Raw genomic sequence first — 26,078 nt, forward strand, 5'->3', positions numbered from 1 at the left:
CAGAGTAGAACTACCCCATACAGTTTCCAAGGCTGTAAATCTTTACAGAAGCAGACTGCCACATCTTTCTCCCACAGTGTCTGGTGTGTTCGAACCACCGACTTGCCAGTTAGCAGCCGAGCACTTTAGCCACTGCACCACCAGGGTGCCTTTGTCTTAGTACAGTTCTCCTATATTCTGAAAACCCCCTTATACCTTAGCAACCCGCTGAAGTGTTCTCTGATTTCAAATGAGTGTCTTCCAAGGCGCCATGAAAACCACAATCAAAAGGAAAACAAAACCAAAACCTGCCATTTCATCAGTGTGGCTGCTGATTTCAGCAAGGAGTTGAGAGCTATATAACAGTCCAGTGAGTTGCACACACATATAATTAAAAATCTGAAAAGTTTCAGGCACAAGTTCAACCAGCATGGAAAGATCTTTTAGGATAATCCTACTCCCCTTCAACCATATCAATTTAACTTACTCCTAAATGAATACGGCTAACAATTCTCATGGGAAACATCCAAGTCATATTTAGATTTGATTAATCATAGTTTCTGCCTATAGTAATATCAAACCACGGAAAGGCTTTCAGCCTGCTATTTGTAGACCTAATGATAACAAAAGAGAGGTGAACCAAAGGAGTTAAAAACACATGTTCGTTAACGTTTCCAAATTTTCCATTGCTCTTAACAGAAGTTCAGAGCCACTCATCTACATTAGTCTCTATACATTTGCCTACTCTACAGATTTCATATCAGTGAGATCATACAGTATTTGTCGTTATTTCAGTAGCATAATGTTTTCAAGGTTTACCCATTTTGTAGCATGTATCAGGACTTCATTTCTCTTTATAGCAGAGTAATATTCCTTTGTATGTATACACCATATTTTGTTTATCCATTCATCTGTTGATGGACATATAGGTTGTTTCCACATTTGGCTTTTGTGAATAGTGCTGCAATAAACGTTGGTATGCAAGTATCTGTTTGTGACCCTGCTTTCAATTCTTTTGGGTATATATCTAGGAGAGGATTGCTGGATTGTATTGGAGTTTCTATGTTTAACTTTTTGAGGAACCACCCATTTTATAGTCCCACCAGCAATAGATAAAAAAACCAAACCCATAGCCACAGAGTTGATTCTGACTCATAGCGACCCTACAGGACAGAGTATAACTGCCCCATAGGGTTCCCAAGGAGCACCTGGTGGATTCAAACTGCCGACCTTTTGGTTAACAGCTGTAGCTCTTAACCACTACACCACCAGGGTTTCCAAAAATATGGAATGCTTCACGAATTTGATGGCAAATGCATTGTTACTTATATACTTTAACACACACACATGCACACATGCAAAAGTGTTTAGATAATGTCTCAGACTCTTCTGCCTTTGAACCTTGCTGGTAAACAGCTTGATATCTGTTCCTGGTCCCAAGACCTAGCTACCTAACCTACCTTATTTGGCATTGCGAAAATGAAAATGATTGTCATTCCCATTTTCAATTCTGATCCTCCATTACTTTTCTTCAACTAATCCTTTGGCTTACTACACCTAATCTCTTCTATCTCCTCAGCTTTTTCCCTAACCAGTTGCAGCAGCTACTCTGTAGAATGATGTATATCTTTGACCCTCAGATGACTTCTTCCCACACTCAGTTTATGCCCTGTGATGGTTAAGATTGTGTGTCAACTTGGCTGGGCCATGATTCTCACTGTTACGACAGTCGTGTGATGTTGTGGTCACGTCCCTTTTGAGATTTGATATGTGATCACCCCCATGATGGGATCTGCTGTGAGTAGCCAATCGGTTGAAGGGGAGTTTCCTTGGGTGTGTGGTCTATACTGAGTGTGGGTGGACATTCTGGCAGGGCTTGGGGGCTTTCACTCATTCTGGATCCTGCAGCTGGCTCCTGTTCGTCTGACCTCTAGTTCTTGGAACTTGAGCTAGCAGCTTACCTGCGGTCTTGCCTGTCGATCTTGGGATTCATTGATCTTCACAGCCTGTGAGCAACAGCCCCGCTCTCTGACCTGTCAACCCTGGGTTCGCCAGCCCCTGTGTCTACGTGAACCAGGAGAAGCCTCTATTCTGACAAACAGACTTGGGACATTATAGCCTCTACAACCGTGTGAGCCATTTCCTTGATATAAATCTCTCTCTATATATATATTTTTATACACGTTACTGGTTTTGCCTCTCTAGAGCACCCAGCCCAAGACATCCCCTTACTGTGAATATGGTAACAGCCTAGGTTACTTAATTCTTCTAATTACACACAGACTTAGATAAAAATTTATTATAAGTGAGTCTGAAGCAACTACTTTGTGCCCAGTGCATTACATCCACCATGTTTGTAAGACATACAAAGAATAAAAGATTTGGAGCCTATCTCTTAAATCTTAGAGTTCAGTTAGAACTTAATAATTAACTTGTGTGCAAATATGTTTCTAACTATGTAAAAGTCCAGTCAATCAATAACTGCCTACTCAGAGACACCTGAGCAACTTTCTATTATTACTGCTGTAATTTATGCAAAATGGTATATTGTACCAAAGAATTTCTGGCAATTGCCAACTTGAGGAAATAATAATTGCTATTAAAAAAAAACACAAAGCTAGAACAAACAGCACAATATGTTTAATTTTAGAGTTTCATAATTTCTGTTTTTGTTAAAATCAGCTAAATGAGTTTACTTTTGTTGGACATTCCCAGGTCATTTCCTAATTTCATTTGCTCAACCATCAGAAAACAAACACAGAACTGTGCTAGGCAATAGGGAAACACAATTCTCTGCTCTTATATGGAAAACAGATGCATAAATAATACTTATAACCCAGTATGATAAGTGCCATGTTAGAAGGGGTATAAGTTACAGTGTTGGCACAGAGAATCATCTACTCTAGCTGAGAATGGTATAGAGCAGTTAATGGTCTTAGAGACGGCAGATTCTTGAAGTGGTTGAAATTTATTTCACTTAGACCATGTTTTTTCTATCCTTTCTTGATCATAGATCATTTTCCACAAAAACATGAAGATAACATATTACATACCCCTGACTGTTAGAAACTTCTCCCTTACAAGAGCTAAAATCTACCTTTTTGCAGAGTCTACCATGATTCTATATCTGTCCTCTGTAGTAACACAAAACAAATCTAAACTTCTACGAGGTACATCTTCAAATATCTGCTTGTACCTGCATCAATAGGCAAAGCAAAATGGTGAGACCACTCTGAGCTAGAACCTCACACGTAGGATTTTGTTTTGTCATTTTCTTTAGATACATTAACTCATGCCATAGTCTAGTTTAAAGGAGAAATCACTAAATGGACATGACAGGAAGAAAACTCAGTACTCGCCAGGAGAACAGCACCCAAGGAAGAAAAGAAGCCTGAGTTCTGTTTTTGGACAAACGCCTCCAGAAACCTAAAGATTCCAGCTTTGAACATTAATTTCTTTCTCTTCACAATAGCAAGCTGTGATTGTATCTTCAAGCAAAACCATGCTTTTGACAGAGAAATTCTCTCTTGAAGCTGAACGGGCACCGAAAAAACATTGACTAACAGAACTTATTAAATGTATAGCACTGTCTTAGTGATTTACACATATTAACTCATGCAATTCTCACAAAACCCTACGATATTGAAACTACTATTATTTGCATTTACAAATGGGAAAACTGAGGCAAAAAGAAGTTAAGTAATTTGTCCAAGATCATACAAATATTCAGTGTGAGAACCAGAATTCAAACTAATGTAATCTGGCCCTAGTGTCCTAAATGAAGTGCATAAAGAACACAAAAATCCTCACAACTGGTCCGACCAACAACATCATGATAAATGGAAAAAAACTGAAGTTGTCAAGGACTTCACTCTACTTGGAATAACAATCAATGCCCATGGAAGCAGCAGTCAAAACATCAAACAAAGTATTGCATTGGGCAAATCTTCTGCAAAAGAATTCCTTGAAGTGTTAAAAAGCAAAGATGTCACTTTGATGACTAAAGTGTGCCTGACCCAAGCTATGGTCTCTTCAATTGCATCATATGCATGCAAAAGCTGGGCAATGAAAAAAGAAGATTGAAGAAGAATTAACACATACGAATTGTAGTGTTGGCAAAGAATATTGAATATACTGTTGACTGCCAAAAAAATGAACAAACTGGTTTTGGAGGAAGTACAACCAGAATGCTCCTTAGAAGCAAGGATGGCAACACTTTGTCTTGTTTACTTTGGACATGTCATCAGGAAAGACCAATGACTAGAAAAGGACATCATGTTTGGTACAACAGTCAGTGAAAACGAGAGAAACCTTCCATGAGATGGATTGACACAATAGTTGCAACAATGGACTTAAACATACCAACAACTGTGAGGATGGTGTAAGACTGGGCAATGTTCCATCTGTTATAGAGAAGGTCACCATGAGTCAGAGCCTGCTGGATGGCAACTAAGAACAACAGCATCCTAACCATTTCACTAAACGGCTTTCACGTTGGCCAGTTCACAGTTATAAATCCAGAGTTGGCAAACACTGTTTTCTCACTTCTGTCAGCAGAATAGCACCTGGGATTATCTCCCTGACTCTTCTAGGAAGAGATTTTGAATGGTATTTCTTTTTCCTTAGGGATAAATTCTGCCTTTAGATCTCACCTGGCACAGACTGGTAGTTCTGGTAAGGGAGCACCTAATGACAGGACATGCATGTGACTCTACTACAAAAAGGATGGTTTTAGCTTTAACTTTCTTAACACTTTTGTAAAATGATCAAGAGGCTCATTTTCCAGACCTTAGAATAATATTGCACTTTCCTGATTCCTGAATTCCATTTACTCTAGGTTTTAAATTTCAATTTCGGCTATTTTTCTAGATTAAATTAGAACATGCAGGTTTAAGTATTCTTTTCATGCTTAAAACGGACCAGGCCTTAATGCCTTTGCATCTGGTCAAGACCAGTTGGTCTGATTTGCTTTTTATCAATCCTATCCTTCAATTAAAATGCAAAGGTGGTTTAGTGGTAGTATTTTCCCATACATGTAGGAGACCCAGGTTCAATTTCATGTGCAGCCACTACCCATCTGTCAGTAGAGGCTTGCGTGTGGCTATTATGCTGAACAGGTTTCAGTGGAGCTTCCAGATTAGGACAGACTAGGAAGAAAGGCCTGGTAATCTATTTCCAAAACTCTGCCAGTGAAAACCGTATGGATTACAGTGGTCCTTCCTGTGGTGCATGGGATCTCCAGGAGTCAGATCGACTCAACGGCAGCTAATAACAACAATGTCCTTCAATTATCTACCAAACACCTTGGGCCCCTAGGTGGGTAACAACTCAGGAATATGGTTTCACTTGTAATTAGGCAAATGTTGTTTCAAGCTCATTACTTTTAGACATCTATCAAAAGTTCCTTTGAAAGAGTATTAGGGAAAATTGACTAAATCCAGACCACCACTTTCTCTAGATATTTTAAAAACCTGTCCCTGGATTTAGTCAAAAATTAGTGAATTGAAATCATCAATTCATTTATTCAATATAGACAATACACAAATGAGAAAATGCATATATAATAAAATTTTACATAGTAACAAGTATTATGCAGAAAAATAGAGAAGGTACGTGGATAGAAAGTGATGATGGCAAGGGTGCTATTTTGCTAAGGTGGTCAGGGACAGCCTGAGAAATTGACATTTGAGCAGCAACCTAAAGGAAGTGAGGGGGAAAAAATCATGTAAATAACTTGGAAAGGAGCATTCCAGGCAGAAGGAAAACCAGATGCAAAGGTACTGAGACATGAATTCTGACACATGAGTGTGTATAATGTGGCTGGGAAAGTGGGAGGCAGGTGTGGCTGGAAGGCAGTGACAGAAGGAGAGTGGTGGGAAATGAGTTAGGAGATGTAGCCCAGGGTCAGATCATGTAAGGTCTTGCACATTATGGTAAGAAGCTTGGATTTCATTCTAGGTATTATAGGAAGCCATAGATGATTGACAGCTACTGTGTGGAAAACAGACTGTGTATGGGAGAGGGGACAAGGATGGATGCAGGGAAACGACTTAGTAAATATTACAGTGTTCCAAGTGAGAGATGATTGCCTGGACCTAGGATTTTATTGGTGGAGGTGGTGAAATCATGGGTATATTTTACACAGATTGTTAATGAAGCAGACAGGGGGTGAGAGTAAGAGAGAAGTCAAGGATGATCTGAGCAACTGCGTAAACTGGTGATGCCACTTACTAAGATGGGGAAGCCTACAGAGAGTGAAGTTTGGACATGGTAAATTTTAAATGGCTATTGTTAATCCAAGTGGAGATGCCAAGTAGACAGTGGGTTATATGGCTCTAGTGCATAGGGGAGGTACAGTTGGTATTTAAAGCTATGGGGCTGGAACGGATCACCTAGGATATGACTATAGAAAAAAAGTTAAGCCAGGGATCATTCCAATGTTTTGAGAAGTCATTCTCAACCCTGACTGAATTAGAATCTTCTATGGAGCTTTCTTAAAAATCCTGATGCTCAGGTACAACTCCTAAAGATTCAGATTTAATTAGTCTGGGTTGGGTTCAGACAGTTATATTTTTAAAAACTCTCAGATGATTAAAGTGGGAGCCAGGGTTGAGGACCACCGGTTTCAAAGTTGAGAAGAAGACGATGACTCAGAAAAAGAGAATGAGAAGAAATGTCTAGTAAAGTAAGAGAAACGCATGCTAGCACAAGTTTTAATTTATGTTTAAAGGATAAAAGAAATAGCCCTATAAAATGCAAACATTTTGTTAACTTAAAATCATGTTAGGAACATTACTCAGCCTATTATAATTTCCTGTTTATAAGGATCCTCAGGATAAATTACTTTCCAGTTTAATATCATAAAATGTTTCATTTATCCTAAGCATGTGCTTATTTTTAATCTTGGTGTTATTGTTGTTAGGTGCTGTCGAGTCAGTTCCAACTCATAATGACCCTATACAACTGAAGGAAACACTGCCCATCCTGCCCTATTCTCATGATCGTTGTTATGCTTGAGCCCATTGTTGCAGCCACTGCGTCAATCCATCTCCTTGAGGGTCTTCCTCTTTTTTGCAGACCTGGAGTATATCCTACCTGTATTTAGAGACCATCTCAAGAATAGATTTGATACACTGAACACTAATGACAGAAGACCAGATGAGTTGTGAAATGGCATCAAGGATATCATCCATGATGAAGGCAAGAGGTCATTAAAAAGACAGGAAAGAAAGAAAAAACAAAATGGATTACAGAAGGCTCTGAAACCTAGAGTAGCTAAAGCGAAAGGAAGAAATGATGAAGTAAAAGAGCTTCAGAAGATTTCAAAGGGCGGCTCAAAAAGACAAAGTAGAGTATAATAATGAAATGTCCAAAGCCCTGGGGATAGAAAAACCAAAAGGGAAGAACATGCTTGGCATTTCTCAAGCCGAAAGAACTAAAGAAAAAACTCAGGAGGTAGCATATCATTACGCTTGGTAAAGTAGGCAGTCAGCGAAAAAGAGGAAAACGCTCAACGAGATGGACTGACACAGTGGCTGCAACAATGGGCTCAAAAATAGCAAAGATTGTGAGGATGGCGCAGGACGGGGCAGTGTTTCATTCTATGGTACATAGGGTTGCTATGAGTTGGAATTGACTCGACTGGCACCTAACAGCAACAACAACTACTTTACCAGGCATGATGTTCTTCTCCAGGGACTGATCCCTCCTGATAATATCTCCAAGGTATGTGAGACGAAGTCTCGCCATCCTTGCTTCTGAGAAGCATTCTGGCTGTACTTCTCCAAGACAGAATTGTTCATTCTTTTGGCAGTCTATGGTATATTCAATATTCTTCACCAACACAATAATTCAAAGGCATCAATTCTTCTTCAGTCTCCCTTATTCATTGCCCAGGTTTTGCATGAATATGAGGCGACTGAAAACACCACGGCTTGGGTCAGGCACACCTTAGTCCTTAAAGTGGCATCTTTACTTTTTAACACTTTAAAGAGGTTGTTTGCAGCAGATTTGCCCAATGCAATGTGTCTTTTGATTTCCTGACTGCTGCTTTCATGGGTGTTGATTGTGGATCCAAGTAAAACGAAATCCTTGACAACTTTAACATTTTCTCCCTTTTTCATGATGCTGCTTATCGGTCCAGTTGTGAGGATTTTTGTTTTCTTCATGTTGAGGTGTAGCCTATACTGAAGGCTGTAGTCTTTGATCTTCATCAGTGTTTCAAGTCCTCTTCACTTTCAGCAAGCAAGGTTGTATCATCTGCGAATCACAGGTTATTAATGAGTCTTCCTCCAATCCTGATGCTGAGTTCTTTTTCATATATATAGTCCAGCTTCTCAGATTATTTTTAATCTAAAAAATACTTAACTGGGTAAAACAAGTTGCCATCCCGTGGATTTCAACTCATGGTGACCCCAAATGTGCCAGAGCAGAACTGTGCACCATAGAGTTTTCAATGGCTGTCTTTCACAAGTAGATTGTCAGGTCTTCCTTCAATAGAACCTTTGAGTAGACCCCAACTACTAAACTTACTGTTAGCAGCCCCATGTGTTAACTGTTTGTGCCACCTAGGGACACACTCATTTGGGAATTTAGTCCGTTTTTTTTTTTCCCTGCTAAAAAGGTCTCAGGATGAAATTAGTGACCCAAACACACCAAGTATAGTTTGGACTCAAATAAACTCACCAAATATATAGTCGGCACCAGTATATACAAAGCACTGTGCTTGATAGGGGAAATAGATCTGTGAAGATTTAATAATATGACTATTTTTAGTAGTAGCTTTATCCTTGGCTCCATTTTACTTCTAGCCCTTACTTCCCCTTTTTCTTTCTAAGATATATCTCATTTGTATTGTGCTTTATATATTGCTGTGGACCACCTTAACTTGTTTTTGGAGTAAGTACATCATGTTGTTGTTGGTAGGTGCCATTGAGACAGTTGTGACTCATAGCGACCCTACGTACAACAGAACGAAACTGCCTGATCCTGTGCCATCCTCACAATCGTTGTTATGCTTGAGCCCGTTGTTGCAGCCACCGTATCAATCCCATCCATCTTGTTGAGGGTCTTCATCTTTTTCACTGACCCTCTATTTACCAAGCATGATGTCCTTCTCCAGGGACTGATCCCTCCTGATAACATGTCCAAAGTATGTGAGACAAAGTCTCACCATCCTCACTTCTAAGAAGAATTCTGGTTGGACTTCTTCCAAAACAGATTTGTTCATTCTTGGACAACACCATAATTCAAATGCATCAATTCTTCTTCAGTCTTCCTTATTCATTGTCCAGCTTTCACATGCATATGAGGCAATTGAAAATACCATGGCCTGGGTCAGGCACACCTTAGTCCTTAAAGTGACATCTCTGCTTTTTAACATTTTAAAGGAGTCTTTTGCAGCAGATTTGCCCAATGCAATGCGTCTTTTGATTTCTTGATGGCTGCTCCCATAGGCATTGATTATGGATCCAGGTAAAATGAAATCCTTGACAACTTCAATCTTTTCTCCATTTAACATGATATTGCTTATTGGTCCAGTTTTGAGGAGTTTTGTTTTCTTTATGTTGAGGTATAATCCATACCAAAGTCTTTGATCTTCATCGGTTAAATGCTTAAAATTCTCTTCACTTTGATGGGGACCCTAAAAATTATTATGAGGTAACTGATTTGAGTAAGAGAAGCTGAAATGGTGTCTAGGCTTGAAATTCATTCTGTATAGAAAACTTGTAGAACCAGAAAGCCAAACTGGTTAAGGCATTTCTGTCTGTTATTTGATATCTAAGAGAATGTGGTTTTTCCTTGTAACAAAACCAAGGGCTCTTATGTAACTTCTATATTTCCAGAGAAAAATGTTCTGTGACCACTCTGTGAATCCTTATGGTCGTTAAGTGGTAACTAACCAATGAAACATTGCATATCACCAAGCATCAATCAGAATTTTGTTAGCTTGTTTCCAAAAGAGCCTTAACACAAACAGCTCATCTCTATGGGTTGTTCCCAAGGAGCCTTAAAACAAAACTGTAAGACACCAATCAATGTAATGTCACTAAGTAGGTAACTAGTAAACAAAAGCTCTGTAACCAATCATTATTAAGGTCCCATTTTATTATCCTGCCTTTGACAATGATGTATTTTACTTCCTTCTGTGACAGTATATTAGAAATTCCCTGATTGTGATTCAGTGGATTCTGCTAGTCTCTTGTGCCTGGTGCACATGGGCAGATCCCTCATTGCAATGATTATCTTTGTCTTTGGTTTGGCTTAATAAAAATCTCATTTGATTAAATTTGAGTCTCCCTTACAACAGCTTTCAGCAGCAAGGGTGTGTCACCTGCATACCACAGGTTGCTAATGAGTTTCCTCCAATCCTGATGCTGCATTCTTCTTGATATAGTCCAGCTTCTCAGATTATATACTCAGCATACTGACTGAATATATATGGTGAAATGATACAACCCTGATGTACAACTTTTCTGATTTTAAACACACAGTATCCCCTTGTTCTATTCAAATGACTGCCTCTTGGTCTATGTACAGGTTCTGCACGAGCCCAAATAAGAGTTCTGGCATTCCCATTCTTTGCAATGTTATCCATAATTTGCTATGACCCACACAGTCAAATGCCTTTGCATAGTCAATAAAACACAGGTAAACATCTTTCTGGTATTCTCTGCTTTCAGCCAAGATCCATCTGACATCAGCAATGATATCCGTCATTCCTCGTCCTCTTCTGAATCAGGCTTGAATTTCTGGCAGGTCCCTGTTGATGTGCCGTTGTAATCCCTTTTGAATTATCGTCAGCAAAATTTTACTTGTGTGTGACATTAATGATATTGTTCAATAATTTCCACAATCTGTTGGATCACCTTTTTTTGGAATTGGCATAAATATGGATCTCTTCCAGTCAGGTGACCAGGTAGCTGTCTTCCAAATTTCTTGGCGTAGACTAATGAGCACTTCCAGTATTTCATCGTTTGTTGAAACATTTCAATTGTTATTCCAGCAATTCCTGCAGCCTTGTTTTTCACCAGAATGCTCACTTGTATTTGACACAGGCCACACACTCAAGGAAACTCTTTTTCAACTGACTGGCTACTCAAAGCAGATCTCATCATGGAGGTGATCACATTATATCAAATCTCATCATGGAAGTGATCACATCATCATACAACTGCTAAACTACATCATAACTGCCAAACCACTGAGAATCATGGCCCAACCAAGTTGATACACATCCTTAACGATCACAAGCATCATAGCAACACTCAAGCCTCCAGTTACGGACAAATGGTAGCTGTGCACAAGGTGTACTGGCTGAGACTCAAACCCTGGTCTCCCTTATGGAAAGTGAGAATTCTACCACTGAACCACCAATGACCCCGTAGTTCTACGTAGCTTCAGCATAAGGTACTAGGGAGAGAGTGACCAGTAGGATAGCTGAAAAGTTAGGTTGCAGCAGACACAATAGCTTTATGAGTGATGCCTTGAACAATCAGGCATCTAGACATTAGAAAAGAGATGCTCATGTTGGTAAGAAAATAAATAACTTGCATGCTGAGGTTATGGGGAAAAAGAAAGATTTGGACTCCATTGTACATTTATAGAGTTGTTGTAAGTCGGCATTGACTTGATAGCAATGGGTTTGGTTTTTGGTTTTTATATATTTTAAAATAATATGAATGCTATTTTCTACAGTATAATACTCCAGTTATCTGATGTGAAAATAAATGATATTTTCCAAGTACAGTGTTTTGTAGATACCAGCTGCCTGAATTTAGGAGACACTGGAAATCAAACAGTGCCCCTATTGTTCAGTTTACAAACCCCACTACCAAAAATGAAAGTTGTAATTCAGTAAAGTCTAATTAACATAGAGTTGCCCCAAAATATAATATCCCTAAACTCTTGTCATGAATACTTCTAACCTGGGGGTAGTGGGATAGGAGGACCAGAGACTAAATGCCTGCCATCATCCCTGCCCTAGTTTGACAATGGTTCTTTCCACAGAAGCAGTAAATGTTCCCACTCTGCTGCCAAGCAGGTGGCCATCTAGGCTAAGTGTCTCAGTCCTAGTGGTGTGACCACTTTGCGTGACTCCTGAATTCCTAGGCGTCCCTATTTGGCTCCTCTCTTTGAAACCTGAGAGAGCCTGAGCCAACCTGGTACGGGGCCAAGCTTAGTCACATGTACCACTCACATCACGTTGCACTGCTTCAAACATCTACTACCGTGTAACTACCTGAAGACCCGAAGGTGGCCCCTGTAGGTAGGAGATAATGTTCCTAGCCTGACGAAAATGTTCATTTTCACAACTGGAGTCAATTCTCACAAAGGAAAGTCATTCAAATGGCTGGCAAAAAAAACCTTGTGGTTTTCCATTGGGTGCCCCTGGTGCCTGGATAACTTGAGGGCAGGGCATTATTGTGTTCTTATACTAAATTCACCCTCTCAAATTTATTTTTCGGCAGCTTTGGAAAGGTTTGAGGTTAACCAACCAACCTGCTGCTGTTGAGTCAATTCTGACTCATGGTGACTCCATGTGTGTCAGAGTAGAAATGAGCTCCACAGGGTTTTCAAGGTTGTGACCTTTCAGAAGCAGGCCTTTCTTCTGAAGTGCCTGTGGGTGAGTTTGAACCACCAACCTTTTGGTTAGTAGTCAAGCACTTAACCAATTGTGCCATCTACCCACGATATTTTTCTGTTTTTTTTTTTCAACATTAGGATGCAGGTAGAATTATTTAGCAAAACCAGAATGAAGTATTAGGCCATTATAGCATGAATGAAATTCATAGGCAAAGTTCTAAGTATCTAAAAAATACAGAATAAAAAATACCTGAGATGCAAAACATTGCAACAGCAGGAAAGCTTGAGTGTGAAAGCTGAATGCCAATCCAGAGACAGGGTCAAGAAGACTCACTGCCAAAGCTGAACCCTGAAGATCCAGACTGACAGCTTCTGGAGGGAGAGGAACCAAGTTTTTTTCACCACTGTATCCCACAGTGTTTCCTAGAGAGTAAGTACTAGATGAATATTTGCTGAGCGAAATCAAGAACATCACCATGTCCTAAGAAAAATCAGCTGGTCCCTGCCCTTTAACAGTGCTTTTTAAAAATGTTCCAGCATCAATGCCATTCAGTGAGGCCACATTTTTTTAGTTAAAGGAGGAGCATGTTTCCCCATGTTATGGCCATTTGTTGTTGCTGCTGTTATTAGGTGCCACTGAGTTGATTTTTAACCCACACTAAGCCCATGTGACAGAGTAGCATTGTTCCATAGGGTTTTCTAGGCTGTAATCTTTACAGGAGCAGATCGCTAGGTCTTTCTCCCATGGAATGGCTGGATGGATTCAAACTGACAACCTTTTGGTTAGCAGCTGAGTGCCTAACCGTTGTGTCACCACCAGGGTTCCTTTTGGCCATTTAGGGAGATCTATTTGGAGACCCGGTGGCGTAGTGGTTAAGAGCTATGGCTGCTGACACAAAAGGTAGGCTGTTTGAATCCACCAGCTGCTCCTTGAAAACCCTATGGGGCATTTCTACTTTGTCCTGTAGGGTCACTATGAGTCTGAATCGACTTGACGGCAATGGGTTTGGCTTTTTGGGTTTTATTTAGAAGAAAATCACTGGGTGGTGCAAGTAGTTAATGTGCTTGGCTGCTAACCAAAAGGCTGCAAGTTCAAGTCCACCCAGAGGCACCTCAAAAAATCAGCCACCGAGAGCCCTGTGAGTACAATTCTACTCTGACACACACGGGATCTCCATGAGTCAGAATCGACTCAATGGCAACTGTTTTTTTTTTTTTTTTCACTTATGGTATTTTGTTACAGCAGCCTGAATCAACTCAATGGCAACTGGAATTTAGAAGAGATGCCCTATAGAAGAATAAAAACTATGCAGTAAGGAGCTTACTCTAAAAGAATTTGAAATAAAATCAGATTCTGTATTCCTCTGGTGACAATAATCACAATGCCCTGGTCATTACAGCACTTTGTTATCTTGGAGGAAAAAACTGCTTTAGAGAAACTGGAGAGCTTCTCTATTGTTTCCTCATGGTAAAGCTAAAAACAAAGATACTGTGCAATAGCCAACGGTGTTCAGTTTTCATTCTGAAAGAAGGTTAAACTGGGTAGGTTTCCACATAAGCAGAAGTCAAGAGAATACACCTATATAGTCGTAATAAAAAAGTGTAGTCATAGTGATCATTGGTACAAATGGTCCTCAAACATCCTAACAATTACTAGGGCTCATGAGAGGAGACTCCTTACAGGCAATCTCTTTATGTAACCTCAATTAACCACGGTCATGAGGAAACTTAATAGACTGTTTCCTTAACAAACAAACCAAAAAACCCGTTTACTTCGGGTTGATTCCGACTCGTGGTGACCCCATGTGTTACAGAGTAGCAATACCCAATAGGGTTTGCTTGGCCGTAATCTTTACGGAAGCAGATTACCAGACCTTTCTTCCACAGGGCCACTGGGTGAGTACGACCTGACAACCTTTGGGTTAGTAGTCGAGTGCAAACTGTTTGCACCACCCATGGGCACAAGGAAACTTAAGATTGTTTCCTTAGGGATGCCAAATTTTATTATGTGCCACTCAGTATTTATATCACTCACAGGGTTGAGTTGGAATCGACTCAATAGCAATGGGTTTGTTTTTTTGGTTTTGTATACGTGGAATCATGTCCCCTCTGTATTCCACCACCACCATCAAGACTATAAGCTCTGGGAAAATAAGGACCATCTCCCACCTACTCTTTATAAACTGCATAGTGGCTCAGATGCCACCTCCTCTGTAAAACCTCCTGTGATCTCAATCTCCTCCACTGGAGATAATCTCCTTGTAGCACTCAGCTGTATTGAGTATCAGCACTACTCCTTTACCTTAATACTTTAGCACATTCTTACTCCCCTAAATATTTCAAGCCCTTGGGGAATTAAAAGAAGCTCTTTCTCGCAAAACAGCTGGGATCCATGCCCTATATATCAAGAATAAAAGCTAGCTATGAATAAAAACCACAAAACCAAATCCATTGCCATCAAGTCAATTCCAACTCATAGCGACCCTCCAGCCATGAATACACACATATTAATGAAGCTAACTTAGCGTATGGCCTTTTTTCCTCTAGTGCAATTACCTTTGGCTTTAAGATAAAAATGAATCACTAGAGCTCTGAATCTTTTCTGGCAAAGAAATACACAGTATGAGCTGATTCCAAGTGTCATCAGAACAAGTTCTGTAGATATGAATTTGCCAAGTTAATCCGCCTTCATTATCTCCATTAGCTAACAATGCACATAATTACTGCTCTAGCAGACACAGACTTTTCAAATATTAATTTTCCCACAGACTCCAAATCTTCAGTAAGCAGCTCTCAACAATTCATTACAGTAATACTATATGTCACTGCACTCCTATTAAATATGACTGAGATTGACACCACCTGTGTTTATCTCATTTAGAAATCACTAATGATGTCTCTAACAATAAAAATAAGATTGTAAACCTTCCAATATCATTTTTAATATAATTTATTACCTTTTAGACACTGTAATCACAATGGCACATTGGTACTGCTATACTAAAGGTAAGTTTAACTACCTGGCTTGTAATTAACCAGTATTATAATCATTTCTACTTTTATTCAATTTTCTGCATCTAAGTGGAAGTATTTTATAAAGTAAAGTGTAAAATATTTTTTAAAGTTAATATATTTTATGCACAGGATTGCCTATTTTTAAAATTGCAAGGGAAAAGGTAAATTAATTTTCTTGGACTTAAGTATTTTATATACAAATAATCCAAAATTAAAATTTAGCAAGAAGTTGGCATACAACATACTGATGCCTACAAGAAAAAGTACACTGTAAAGTATTATTTAGAATATTATGTCATATTTCTAATACTTCTACAGACTTTTGTAAAATCTGAGTTTGTTAAATTACCAACAAAGACTAGATTTTATCCCAAAAAGAAAATACAAAGCCCACCAGAAAAAGAAAAGAAAATTTCAAATAAGGGTCAAAAATGAACTATTAACCTCAGATCTTGTTACTCTAAACTTTATGGTTATCATGACTACGGATTATTAATTTAAGCATTATAATGGAAATAACAGTAATAGCCACAATTGGCTATTAAGTTACTTAACATACTGTGTGTCATCAGGCCCTATAATCAATGTTTTACATTCATTATCTCATTTAATCTTTACAATAACCCTATAAAATAGATATTACTATTGTCTATATTTTACAGGTGAGAAAAACGGAGGCTAACACTGGTTAAAAGACTTGCCCAAGGTCACAGGGCTTGGCAGTGGAAGGCGGCCTGACTCTCTCTAGGCCCATCCTTATAACTAAAGAGCGCAGAACCCAGCTTCCAGGTCTGGATCTACCATTCCCTGTTATGGGGCTTTGGACAAGTCACTTCTCGTCTCCAAAGTTCATTTCCATTAGCTGCAAAATGGAAATAATATTAACATATGTCAGAACTGTTGAGAACTACATAAGATACTTTATGGGAAAGTACTGCACAAATTAGGGAGCTAACTAATGTTATCAATGCAATAAAAATAAAATGTTATAAAGAAGAAAAAAATGCTGATTAGTTCCTGGTAAAATTTTCCAACAAAAATAGTATAATTAAGTAGATATTCCTGTTTGTTTTCATTTTCTATGCTTACAATAAAAATTATTGCATAAAGGCAAATATGAATCAATCTTTATTATATGCTAAGGGATAATAGCTAAGTCCTATTACATTACGCTAGAAGTGAACAGTAAAAATAAGAATGCAATTTTATAGATGAAAACTGTGTTCGTGCCACCATATTTGGCATTTCAAAGAGCTCTGCAAAAGTAAAGATTTTTTAAATTACCTAGAATCACTGTCAAGCCGTGTCATGGATTGAACTGTGCCCCCCCAAAAATATCTGTCAACTTGGCTAGGCCATGATTCCCAGTATTGTGTGACTGTCCACCATTTTGTCATCTGATGTGATTTTCCTATGTGTTGTCAATTCTATCTCTATGATGTTGATGAGAGGGGATTATCGGCAGTTATGTTAATGAGGCAGGACTCAATCTACAAGATTGGATTGTGTCTTGAGCCAATCTCTTCTGAGATATAAAGAGAGAAGTGAGCGGAGAGACACGGGGACCTCATACTACCAAGAAAGCAGCACTGGGAGAAGGGTGCACCCTTTGGACCCAGAGTCCCTGAGCCTGAGAAGCTCCTCAACCAGGGGAAGATTGATGACAAGGACCTTTCTCCTGAGTCAACAGAGAGAGAAGGCCTTCCCCTGGAGCTGACGTCCTGAATTTGGAGTTGTAGCCTACTAGACTGTGAGAAAAGAAACTTCTCTTTGTTAAAGCCATCCACTTGTGGTATTTCTGTTATAGCAGCACTAGATAACTAAGACAGGCCCCAATTTTCTAAGATCAACATACACATGTTGCTTTCTGGCAGTATTCAAATCTTTAGTCCCAGAAATGGAAAATAATGTTTCAGAGTGTCATCATTCATCATTTTAGATAAGTGATTAAAGTTATCATTGGACTTATATTTCCATAGGGTTTATGGTTTTAAAAATTATTTGATATGTATTACCTCAATCAATAACAACAATTGTGAGGATGGCACAGGACTGGGCAATATTTCGTTCTGTTGTACATACTGTCACTATGAGTTGGAACCAACTCAATGGCACCTAACAACAACAACCTCAATCAAGATAATACTTTGAGCAAGTATGATCATTCAAAATTTGAGATCAAGGAACTGCGGTTCTCCAAAGTTAATACTGATAAGAGATCTATATATGGTGCTCTGTGTCTGCATGTCTGTGTGTGTGTGTGTGTGTGTGTGTGTGTGTGTGTGTACATGAGTGTACAGGTATCTATCCTACAGTTAAATATTAGAAAGCAAAAAGGGTTCTCCCTCTCATTAAAATTAAAGATACCAATGCAGAACTTGCTGAATCAACAATTAGGAGTGTTGTTGTTGTTGTATGCCACAGAGTTGATTCTGACTCATACTAACCCTATATGATGAGTAGAACTGCCCCCCATAGGGTTTCCTACACTTTAATCTCTGTGGAAGTGGATCGCCAGGTCTTTCTCCTGCAGAGCCACTGGTAAGTTCAAACAGCCAGTCTTTCAGTTAGCAGCTGAGTACTTAAACACTACCAGGGCTCCTGAATCAAAAACAAGGAGTCATAAAGGGTAAAAGGACTCTGACACACACACAGACTTTTATTAAGAACATGAACTTGGTCTTTTACCCATATTGAACAAAATACAAAATTCAGCAGACAGTGATGATTTAAGTAACCCTTGTGTCCGCTGCCCACAGCACTGGCTCAGGCAACCACAATGATGCCCTATCATCCCATTGACAGATTTCCTTCCCATGTCCATCTCCTCCCCAGGGAGCTGCTCAGTATCCAGCTATTATTGTTGTTGTTAGGTGCCGTCGAATCAGTTCCGACTCATAGCGACCCTACGTACTAAACACTGCCTGGTCCTGCACCATCCTCACAATTGTTGTTATCCTTAAGCCCATTGTTGCAGCCACTGTGTCAATCCATCTCGCTGAGGGTCTAGGCTACTGACAAAGCCAAGGTCCTGGGATGATGGTGAGATGACAGGTACCTACAGAATGTGGCCACACATGCTCAAACCTATCACATTTTGCTAGGCTTTCTTAATGACTTAGCGGTCATTATTCCTCCCAGTTTAGTCACTAGTTGTCTAACCTAGGACATTCAATTAACAACTTTAAGCCTCACCTTTCTTATCTATAAAGTGAAATAACCAGATGACTTCTAAAGTACTAAGATATTTTAGGAATTCTAGATTCAACATTCCAAGTTGTGGTGAAATGAGTTCCTTTATGTAGTCTTTTGCCATGGTTCTTTGGAAAAACAGCTTGAGAGATTTTTCTCCTAAATCTTGAGGAGTTACCTTGCCCTAGTTTTCTACCCTAGAGAATTCGTTACTTTTGTCCACACTGATTGACATTTCCTGGGTAAGCTGTAAACAACTTGAAGTTTGATACTTTTTGTCTGGCCCTGGGCTGCAGCCTGCCCTTAGATTGGTACACACCTTGCAGGAATTGGTCAATGGACTATGCAAAAGAAGTGACTAAAGACTTTGCAAATGAAGTGCCTGTAGCCTACTATGCAAATGAAGTGTCTGTGGCCTATCAAGAGGGGATTGGTAAATTCTTGGCCCTGGTGTGAAGGCCATGCTTTGAAACTGATGAGGAGTTTGTAGATATAAGCAGCCAACCTCACAGAGGTTTCGGAGATAGAAAGAAGCAGGAAGACAGGAAACAAGACAAAGCAGAAGGACAAAAGGTTAGAGAGAAGAGAGAGGAAGCAGAGAGAAAAGAGGCAAGGAACCTCCCTAAAAGAGCTGTAACATGGGTCAAGGGCTTGACAGGCCTGGAAGGGGCCCAGGAGCAGAGCCAGCAGTGGCAGATGGCAGGGCCAAGAGGAGCCTGTCCTCAGGGGGCTGAAAGGAGCCTGTTCTCAGGGGGCCGAGAGAAGGCTTGTCCTCAGGGGCCGAGAGGAGGCCTGTCCTCAGGGGCCGAGAGGAGGCCTGTCCTCAGGGGGCTGAGAAGAAGCCTGCCTGGACAAGAGGAGCTGCACTGAAGAAGGGAGACTTTGCCTACATGTTTCCTGATCCTGATCCTGATTCTGAGTTGTAGCCTATTGATCCTAATCTCAAGTTGTACTTTGCTGCTTCCTTAATAAACCACTTAACTGTAAGTATGGTCTGTAAGTTTTGTGTGGCCATTGCAATGGATTATCAAACCCAGAAGAGAAGTAGAGAGTACCGTGGGAGTCCTGGCTGGTGTCAGAGGTTGGAAAGTGAAAGTATGTCTAACCTTTACCTCTTGAGAATCAGCTTTGGGCTGATCCTGGTCATTCCCCCCGTGAAGTTAGACAGGTTCTGATGCTACTATTACTACTTCTACAGTTCCACACAAGTTTTTTGTTTTGTTTGTGTATGTTCTAAGACATGTGATTTCTATGCATCTCTTGGCAATTCAAATCCACCCAGAGCCATCTTGGAAGATCGGCCCGGCAAAAGGTCACAGCCTCAAAAACCCTACGGAACAGTACAACTCTGCACACATGGGATCGCCATGAGTTGGAATCAACTCAACTAACAATAACAAGAATGGCTTTTCATCTTTCTTAGCATTGATATTGTTAATGATTTAAAGAAAGATTATACAGTCAGTAGAAAAAAATAGGAACATAGGGGCCACATATTTTCAGTAATTCTTTTATTCATTCTCCTGGCTCTCATAACATTAAATGAGGAATAAGAGAAACCTTTAATTGCATAAAGGAGACCTTAGGAGCCCTGGTAGCGCAGTGGTTAAGTTTTTGGCTGCTAACCGAAAGGTTGGCGGTTCAAACCCACCAGCCACTCTGTGGGAGAAAGATGTGGCAGTCTGCTTCCATGAAGATTATAGTCTTGGGAACCCTATGGGGCAGTTCTCCTCTGCCCTATAAGGTCACTATCAGTCAGAATTGACTCAATGGCAATGGGTTTGGTTGTTTTTGGTCGGGTAGGTGGTGCAAATGGTTAACATGCTTGGCACTAATCAAAAGATTGGAGGTTTGAGTCCACCCAGAAGCACCTCAGAAGAAAGACCTGTCCAGCTACCACCACTGACTGCTCTGACCAGGATCACAACGGAGGGTTCTGGACAGAGCTGGAGAAGGATGTAGAACAAAATTCTAACGCACAAAAAAAGACCAGATTTACCGGCCTGACAGAGACTGGAGAAACCCCGAGAGTATGGCCCACGCACACCCTTTTAGCTCAGTGGTGAAGTCACTCCTGAGGTTCACCGTTGAGCCGGGGATTGGACAGCCCCATAAAACAAAATGGGACTAAGAGGCACAGTAGTCCAGGGACAAGGACTAGAAGGCAGGAGGGGACAGGAAAGCTGGTGATAGGGAATCCAAGGTTGAGTAAGGACAATGTTGACACGTAGTGGGGTTGTTAACCATTGTCATAGGGCAATATGTGTACTAACTGTTTAATGAGAACCTATTTTGTTCTGTAAACCTTCATCTAAAGTGAGAATAGCAGTACAACTGGAAGAACAGCAATCAATGTCACTGAATTGTACATGTAGAAATTTTTGAAATGGTGTATCTTTGGCTATGCATATTTTCACCAAAAAAAAAAAGTCCTCCAAGGTTGAGAAGGGAGAGTGTTGATGTGTCGTGGGGTTGTTAACCAATGTGATAAAACAATATGTATATTGACTGTTTTATGAGAAACTATTTGTTCTGTGAACCTTCACCTAAAGTACAATTAAAAAAAAAAAAAAAAGAAGAAGAGAGACCTGATGATCTATTTCTGAAAAATCAGCAAATGAAAACTCTATGGAGCACAGTAATGACACACATTAGATTGCCATGAGTTGGAGGCAACTCAATGGCAACTTTTTGTTGTTGTTGTTGTTTGTTTGTTTGTTTACTAGTTTTTAATTGCATAAACCCACAAATACTCTAAGTCACATTTTTAAAGGTCTTTAAGTGATAATTTTAAGAAGTAAAAAAATTATATGAAGATATAGAATCTCTAAGGTCCTACCTACCTCCTGGCCGTTCGTGTTGTCCATCAGTGTGCAAAAGCATCGCAATGGGCATTCCTACATTCTTGGATCTTCCAGCCACAACCACATTTTTCCCAAATGTTTCAATTCCTTAAAACACAGAGTTTGATTTGAGTGAGGAATCAACAAGAAGCAAATTAAACATCTGAACAGCCAACTGAAACATTGTTTAAAAACTTCTAACTAAATTTAGATTATTGTATGGCTTGTCTATAATGTGCCCACATTCATTATTTATAAATATTTCTTTTTAATGCTTCTTGAATTTGTCATGTCCTTTCTAATTATGTCCTCATTAAAAAACAACTAATATTTTCAACCTGCCATTAAATTACTTTTAAGCATTGAGATTCACATGAAGAGTTAGAAGTGTAGAGGTTTAAAATATATTAACTCCTAATTAAAATAAGTAAAGTACAATAATGTCAAGCTTAATTGGCAACCAAACTTTGAGCAAATCTGGGACAGAATGAAATGAAATCCAAGCTCATGCACTTTACTCCAGAGGAGAGAAGCACTAAACTTACGAGTTTAGAAGAGCATGAAGCAGAAAGCTTAGTGATTTACACACTTTACCTCTTCTAGGTTTCTTCATAAGTAACATGAGAAAGTTAGAACTAAGGTTTTGCCAAGTGCTAACATTTTAAGAGAACGATTCTAGGATTTGCTTTCGCTTGGAAATTTTTTCTCTTAGTTGGAGACCAGCAGATCAGGAAAGAGAAGATACTGTCAGAAATGGAAGTGGCAGCAATGGAGGCAGGAAAATCATCCATATAAAAGGTAATATGAGGTCAAATTAATGTAAGGGTAAGCATCTCTATACACCTCAAGAGTCCAGAAGAGCACTACTATATTTAGCACAATTTAACAGTAAACGTTTATAGTGAAAACCTCGGTCATTTGAGATGGTTCAAATATGTTCAGCATATTTTGTTTTTAAAGGTAAAGAAAAAATATAATACACTTTGGAAATATTTTCATCAAAACACACTAAGTTTATAGTTTAAAAGTGGGGAGACACACCTGCTATTTGGAAAATTCACTCCCTGCAAGAAGCCACTCCCTACAAGATGGTATTATATGTGCTAACCTGGCACATTTTCATTTTATTTTATTTTGGATTACTCTGAATTCTGTAACTTTGTATCTTTCTACAGGCTTAAATTTTATGGCTTATCATTTCATGTCACTCAGTAGGATTGAGGTGGTTCCATCAAGGCAATGCACAAATGTCAGTTCAACATTTAGTATTCAGTCCCTGCAGACCCCAAGTTACCAACCTGTTCTTTTGATTATTTCCCAAACAGCACTGGCAGTGGCAGGGATGAGAGAATGCTGATCAAGGCACAGTCTTCCAATATTGATAATATGAAATCCATCTACATCTTTTTCAGGAGTAATTTCATTACATACTGTTCGCTCATCCACATGGTCTGAAAAGCAAATAAAAATTGGTCTAGTTTAAAAATTGTTATTTATTTGGGAGCCTGGAAAATGAAATCCAAGGACCTACAGCCAGACCACTTATGCTTTAGCTCCAGGAAAGGTACAAAATCATTTCTCTTTTCTTTTTCTTGCCACCAAAATAGTTAGCCAATCTGTTCTGTTTGATGGTTATAACTAACTGCTATAAGAGTATTTCACGGCCAGAAGTGGCTGGCCTGATGAGAGGGAAATATTTGTGAAATAAAAAATATCAATGAGATCTGGGAAGAGTCAAGTGATATATCTTTGCCTCAATGTGTTTGCACATTTAGAGGGTTTAATTCCACGTTTCTCCTATACAAATCATTCCATTAATAGGTTTCTATTAAATACTTCAAGGACTGAAAATTAAAAAGGTTTTGTTAGTGTTAAAAAAATTGATAATACTATTAGTACCTAACTTCTTCTCAAATCACATAACAAAACTCAAATGTAAAACACACACACACACAAATTCTTTCCCTAACGCATTAGCACATGGAAATCCAAACTATCATTATGGTTTTCTACATGGAAGAAAAAGAATCTAACCTGAGTAATGAACTAATCAAATGATATATGAGATGCCAATTATCTCATTTTGAAAAGTAAGTAATAAGAAACATAAAATGGGCTCTTACTACTCCATGCAGAGTAATTTAGGTTACCATTAACTCAACAATTAACTCATGTGTTTAATATATTGAAATACAGGTGTATTTGTTACATAAAAGCTCTTTTGTCCATTACACAATAGATGTCACTCAGACATAATTGTTAAAAATATGACCAAAGCCTAAGTTAAAATTTCATTCAAGGAGATATGCCTTGTGCCTTCGAACTTTTACGTTCCAAAAGTGACATTGCTGCCACTCTATTTTGAATAGATCCAATTTACAATCATTAGACTACCAAAATCCTTGAAATATAAAAGTAGTCATTTGAATCATAATCAAACAGAAACAGGGTCTTTGAAATGTCTCTCCATTCAACAGCTTTTCACTTGCAGTAACTGCATTCATTCTATGATGTTCTAGCAGAGGAAGACTCCATAAGTTTTCCCTGAAGCTAGCAGCTCATTATATGTGTTCTCGTAAAACTTAAAAAGAAATTACATATTCAGTTTATTAGTTGAGGATAAGAATAGTGGTTATTTAATTTTTAAAAAAATAACATGGAATCTGGATGATGATGATTCATTTTTTAGTCACCCATCACTCATGCAGAAACTTTTTGCTCCAAAACCGTTTTTTCCTCCTGTATTATATAGAAATATAATAAATATTAATCATTTTAAATATCATTCAAAATCTAAAATTGGACAGGCTCCCACTTTCTTCCTATACTTCTTTTAATCCAGACACTTAATAGCTCTAAAAAGTGTCAGGGAACTTAACTGTTTCTTCTAATGCTCCAAATACACTATTCCTAGATTAAATAACACATGTCCAAACACAAAACAGCATCAAACACTTTACAATAAAAAAGACCTAGTGTTATATGAGGAAGAGAAATAAATACATTTCTTGGTTTTGACTGACTGCTACTAAAAGTCTCCAGAAGTTTCACCCTTGGGGCAACTTCAAGAGAAAAAACGATCATAAGATTCAATAGCATCAATTTTCTCATAAAAGTTATAAAATATTTTTGATTCATACACTACTTTGGCAAACAACTAAGGGCTTAATATCCTACCCAAATGAATGAGAAAACCCGCATTATTCACTTTGTTTGGTTTTTCCCTCTATTTAAGATTATGAGATGTCATTAAATTATGAAAAAAAAAAAAAAATCATCAAGTTAAGAACATAATACTACAACAGAACAGCTCAGAAAATGCCCTGAAGGACCACATTGTATAACTGCTACATACACGGAACTACATATATATACTGCTATATACACTGAATATACATTTTATAATTTATATGTCTAATTGACTTTGGACAACGAACAGAAAAAAAAATAATGAACCAAGAAATTACTGGTTTATTTTCCCCCTAAGGATTTTTATAACATCATTGTTTAAAAGTACTCCCTCCCATCTCCCCCATACCTGTAGGATAAATGTAAGCTCATGAGCATAGCAAGTAAGGTCTTACTTTAGCCTGACTATAACATTTTCCTATTGTGTCCTCTCCTCTCCAAGGGCTCCACCCCTTTTCCAATCATAATCATCACATATGCTTCACTCTAGTCACACAGGGCTGTGTCCCATTCCTCAAGCCCTTAGCATTAACTTTTGCATTTCTTTGTTATTACTCATGATGATTTTTCCATTAATAATCCCCTTCCCTCTCCATTCTATCAGCCCACATCCTATTCATTTTTCAGTACATTGATCAGTTGCCACCTGTTCCCTCATCCCAAATTGAAATAATACTTCTTCCTCTTCTCTCTCCCACAGAACTTTGCTAGAACTACTATAAAAAGAACTCAGCATTCCATTAGTTGATCACGTTAGTTATTTAATTACATCTCTCACTTATGAATGTGAGTCTTTTAGGACACAGACCTTGCCTTATTAAACCAATCCACTCACCGCCTTCTCCATTTCTGTCAATGGCAATTCATCCTTCTGTGCTACTTAGGCCAAAACAACTTGCAGTCATCCTGAACTCCTCTCTTTCTCTCACACTCAGTATTGGAAAATCCTTTGGTTCTACCCTCATAATATATCTAGCATCTAGTTTGAGTGGCCATTATTTCTCCCCTGAATTCTTGCGACAATGTCCTAATTAGTTCCCTGCTTCTATGTTTTCACCCATAAAATCTATTCATAAAACCGCAACAAGAGTTATGCTTTTAAAATGTATGTCTGATCACATCACTCTTGTCTCAAAACCCTGCAATGCTCCTTATTTCCTTACAACGGCAAACAAGGCCCACCATGATTTGAAATGACTGCTCCAGAACTCTAGTTATCTCTCTGACCTCATCACTGGTTACTCTTCCTTTCTCTCACTCTCTGGGCTCACATTG

General features: G+C 38.8%; 1 protein-coding gene across 1 annotated transcript in view; it reads right to left on the minus strand.

Moving 5' to 3' along the window:
* Positions 1-26,078, minus strand: part of MTHFD2L (methylenetetrahydrofolate dehydrogenase (NADP+ dependent) 2 like) — a 181,141-nt gene that overhangs the window by 112,013 nt on the left and 43,050 nt on the right. Inside the window, exons 4-5 of the mRNA XM_004383311.2 lie at positions 22,913-23,065; positions 21,615-21,722 (exon numbers count right to left, since the gene is read on the minus strand). Of these exons, the coding sequence (XP_004383368.2) occupies positions 21,615-21,722; positions 22,913-23,065 (261 nt within the window). The remainder of the gene's footprint in view (positions 1-21,614; positions 21,723-22,912; positions 23,066-26,078) is intronic.

The sequence above is a fragment of the Trichechus manatus genome, unplaced genomic scaffold (assembly GCF_000243295.1).
Source record: "Trichechus manatus latirostris isolate Lorelei unplaced genomic scaffold, TriManLat1.0 scaffold00108, whole genome shotgun sequence".
NCBI classification, from domain to species: domain Eukaryota; kingdom Metazoa; phylum Chordata; class Mammalia; order Sirenia; family Trichechidae; genus Trichechus; species Trichechus manatus.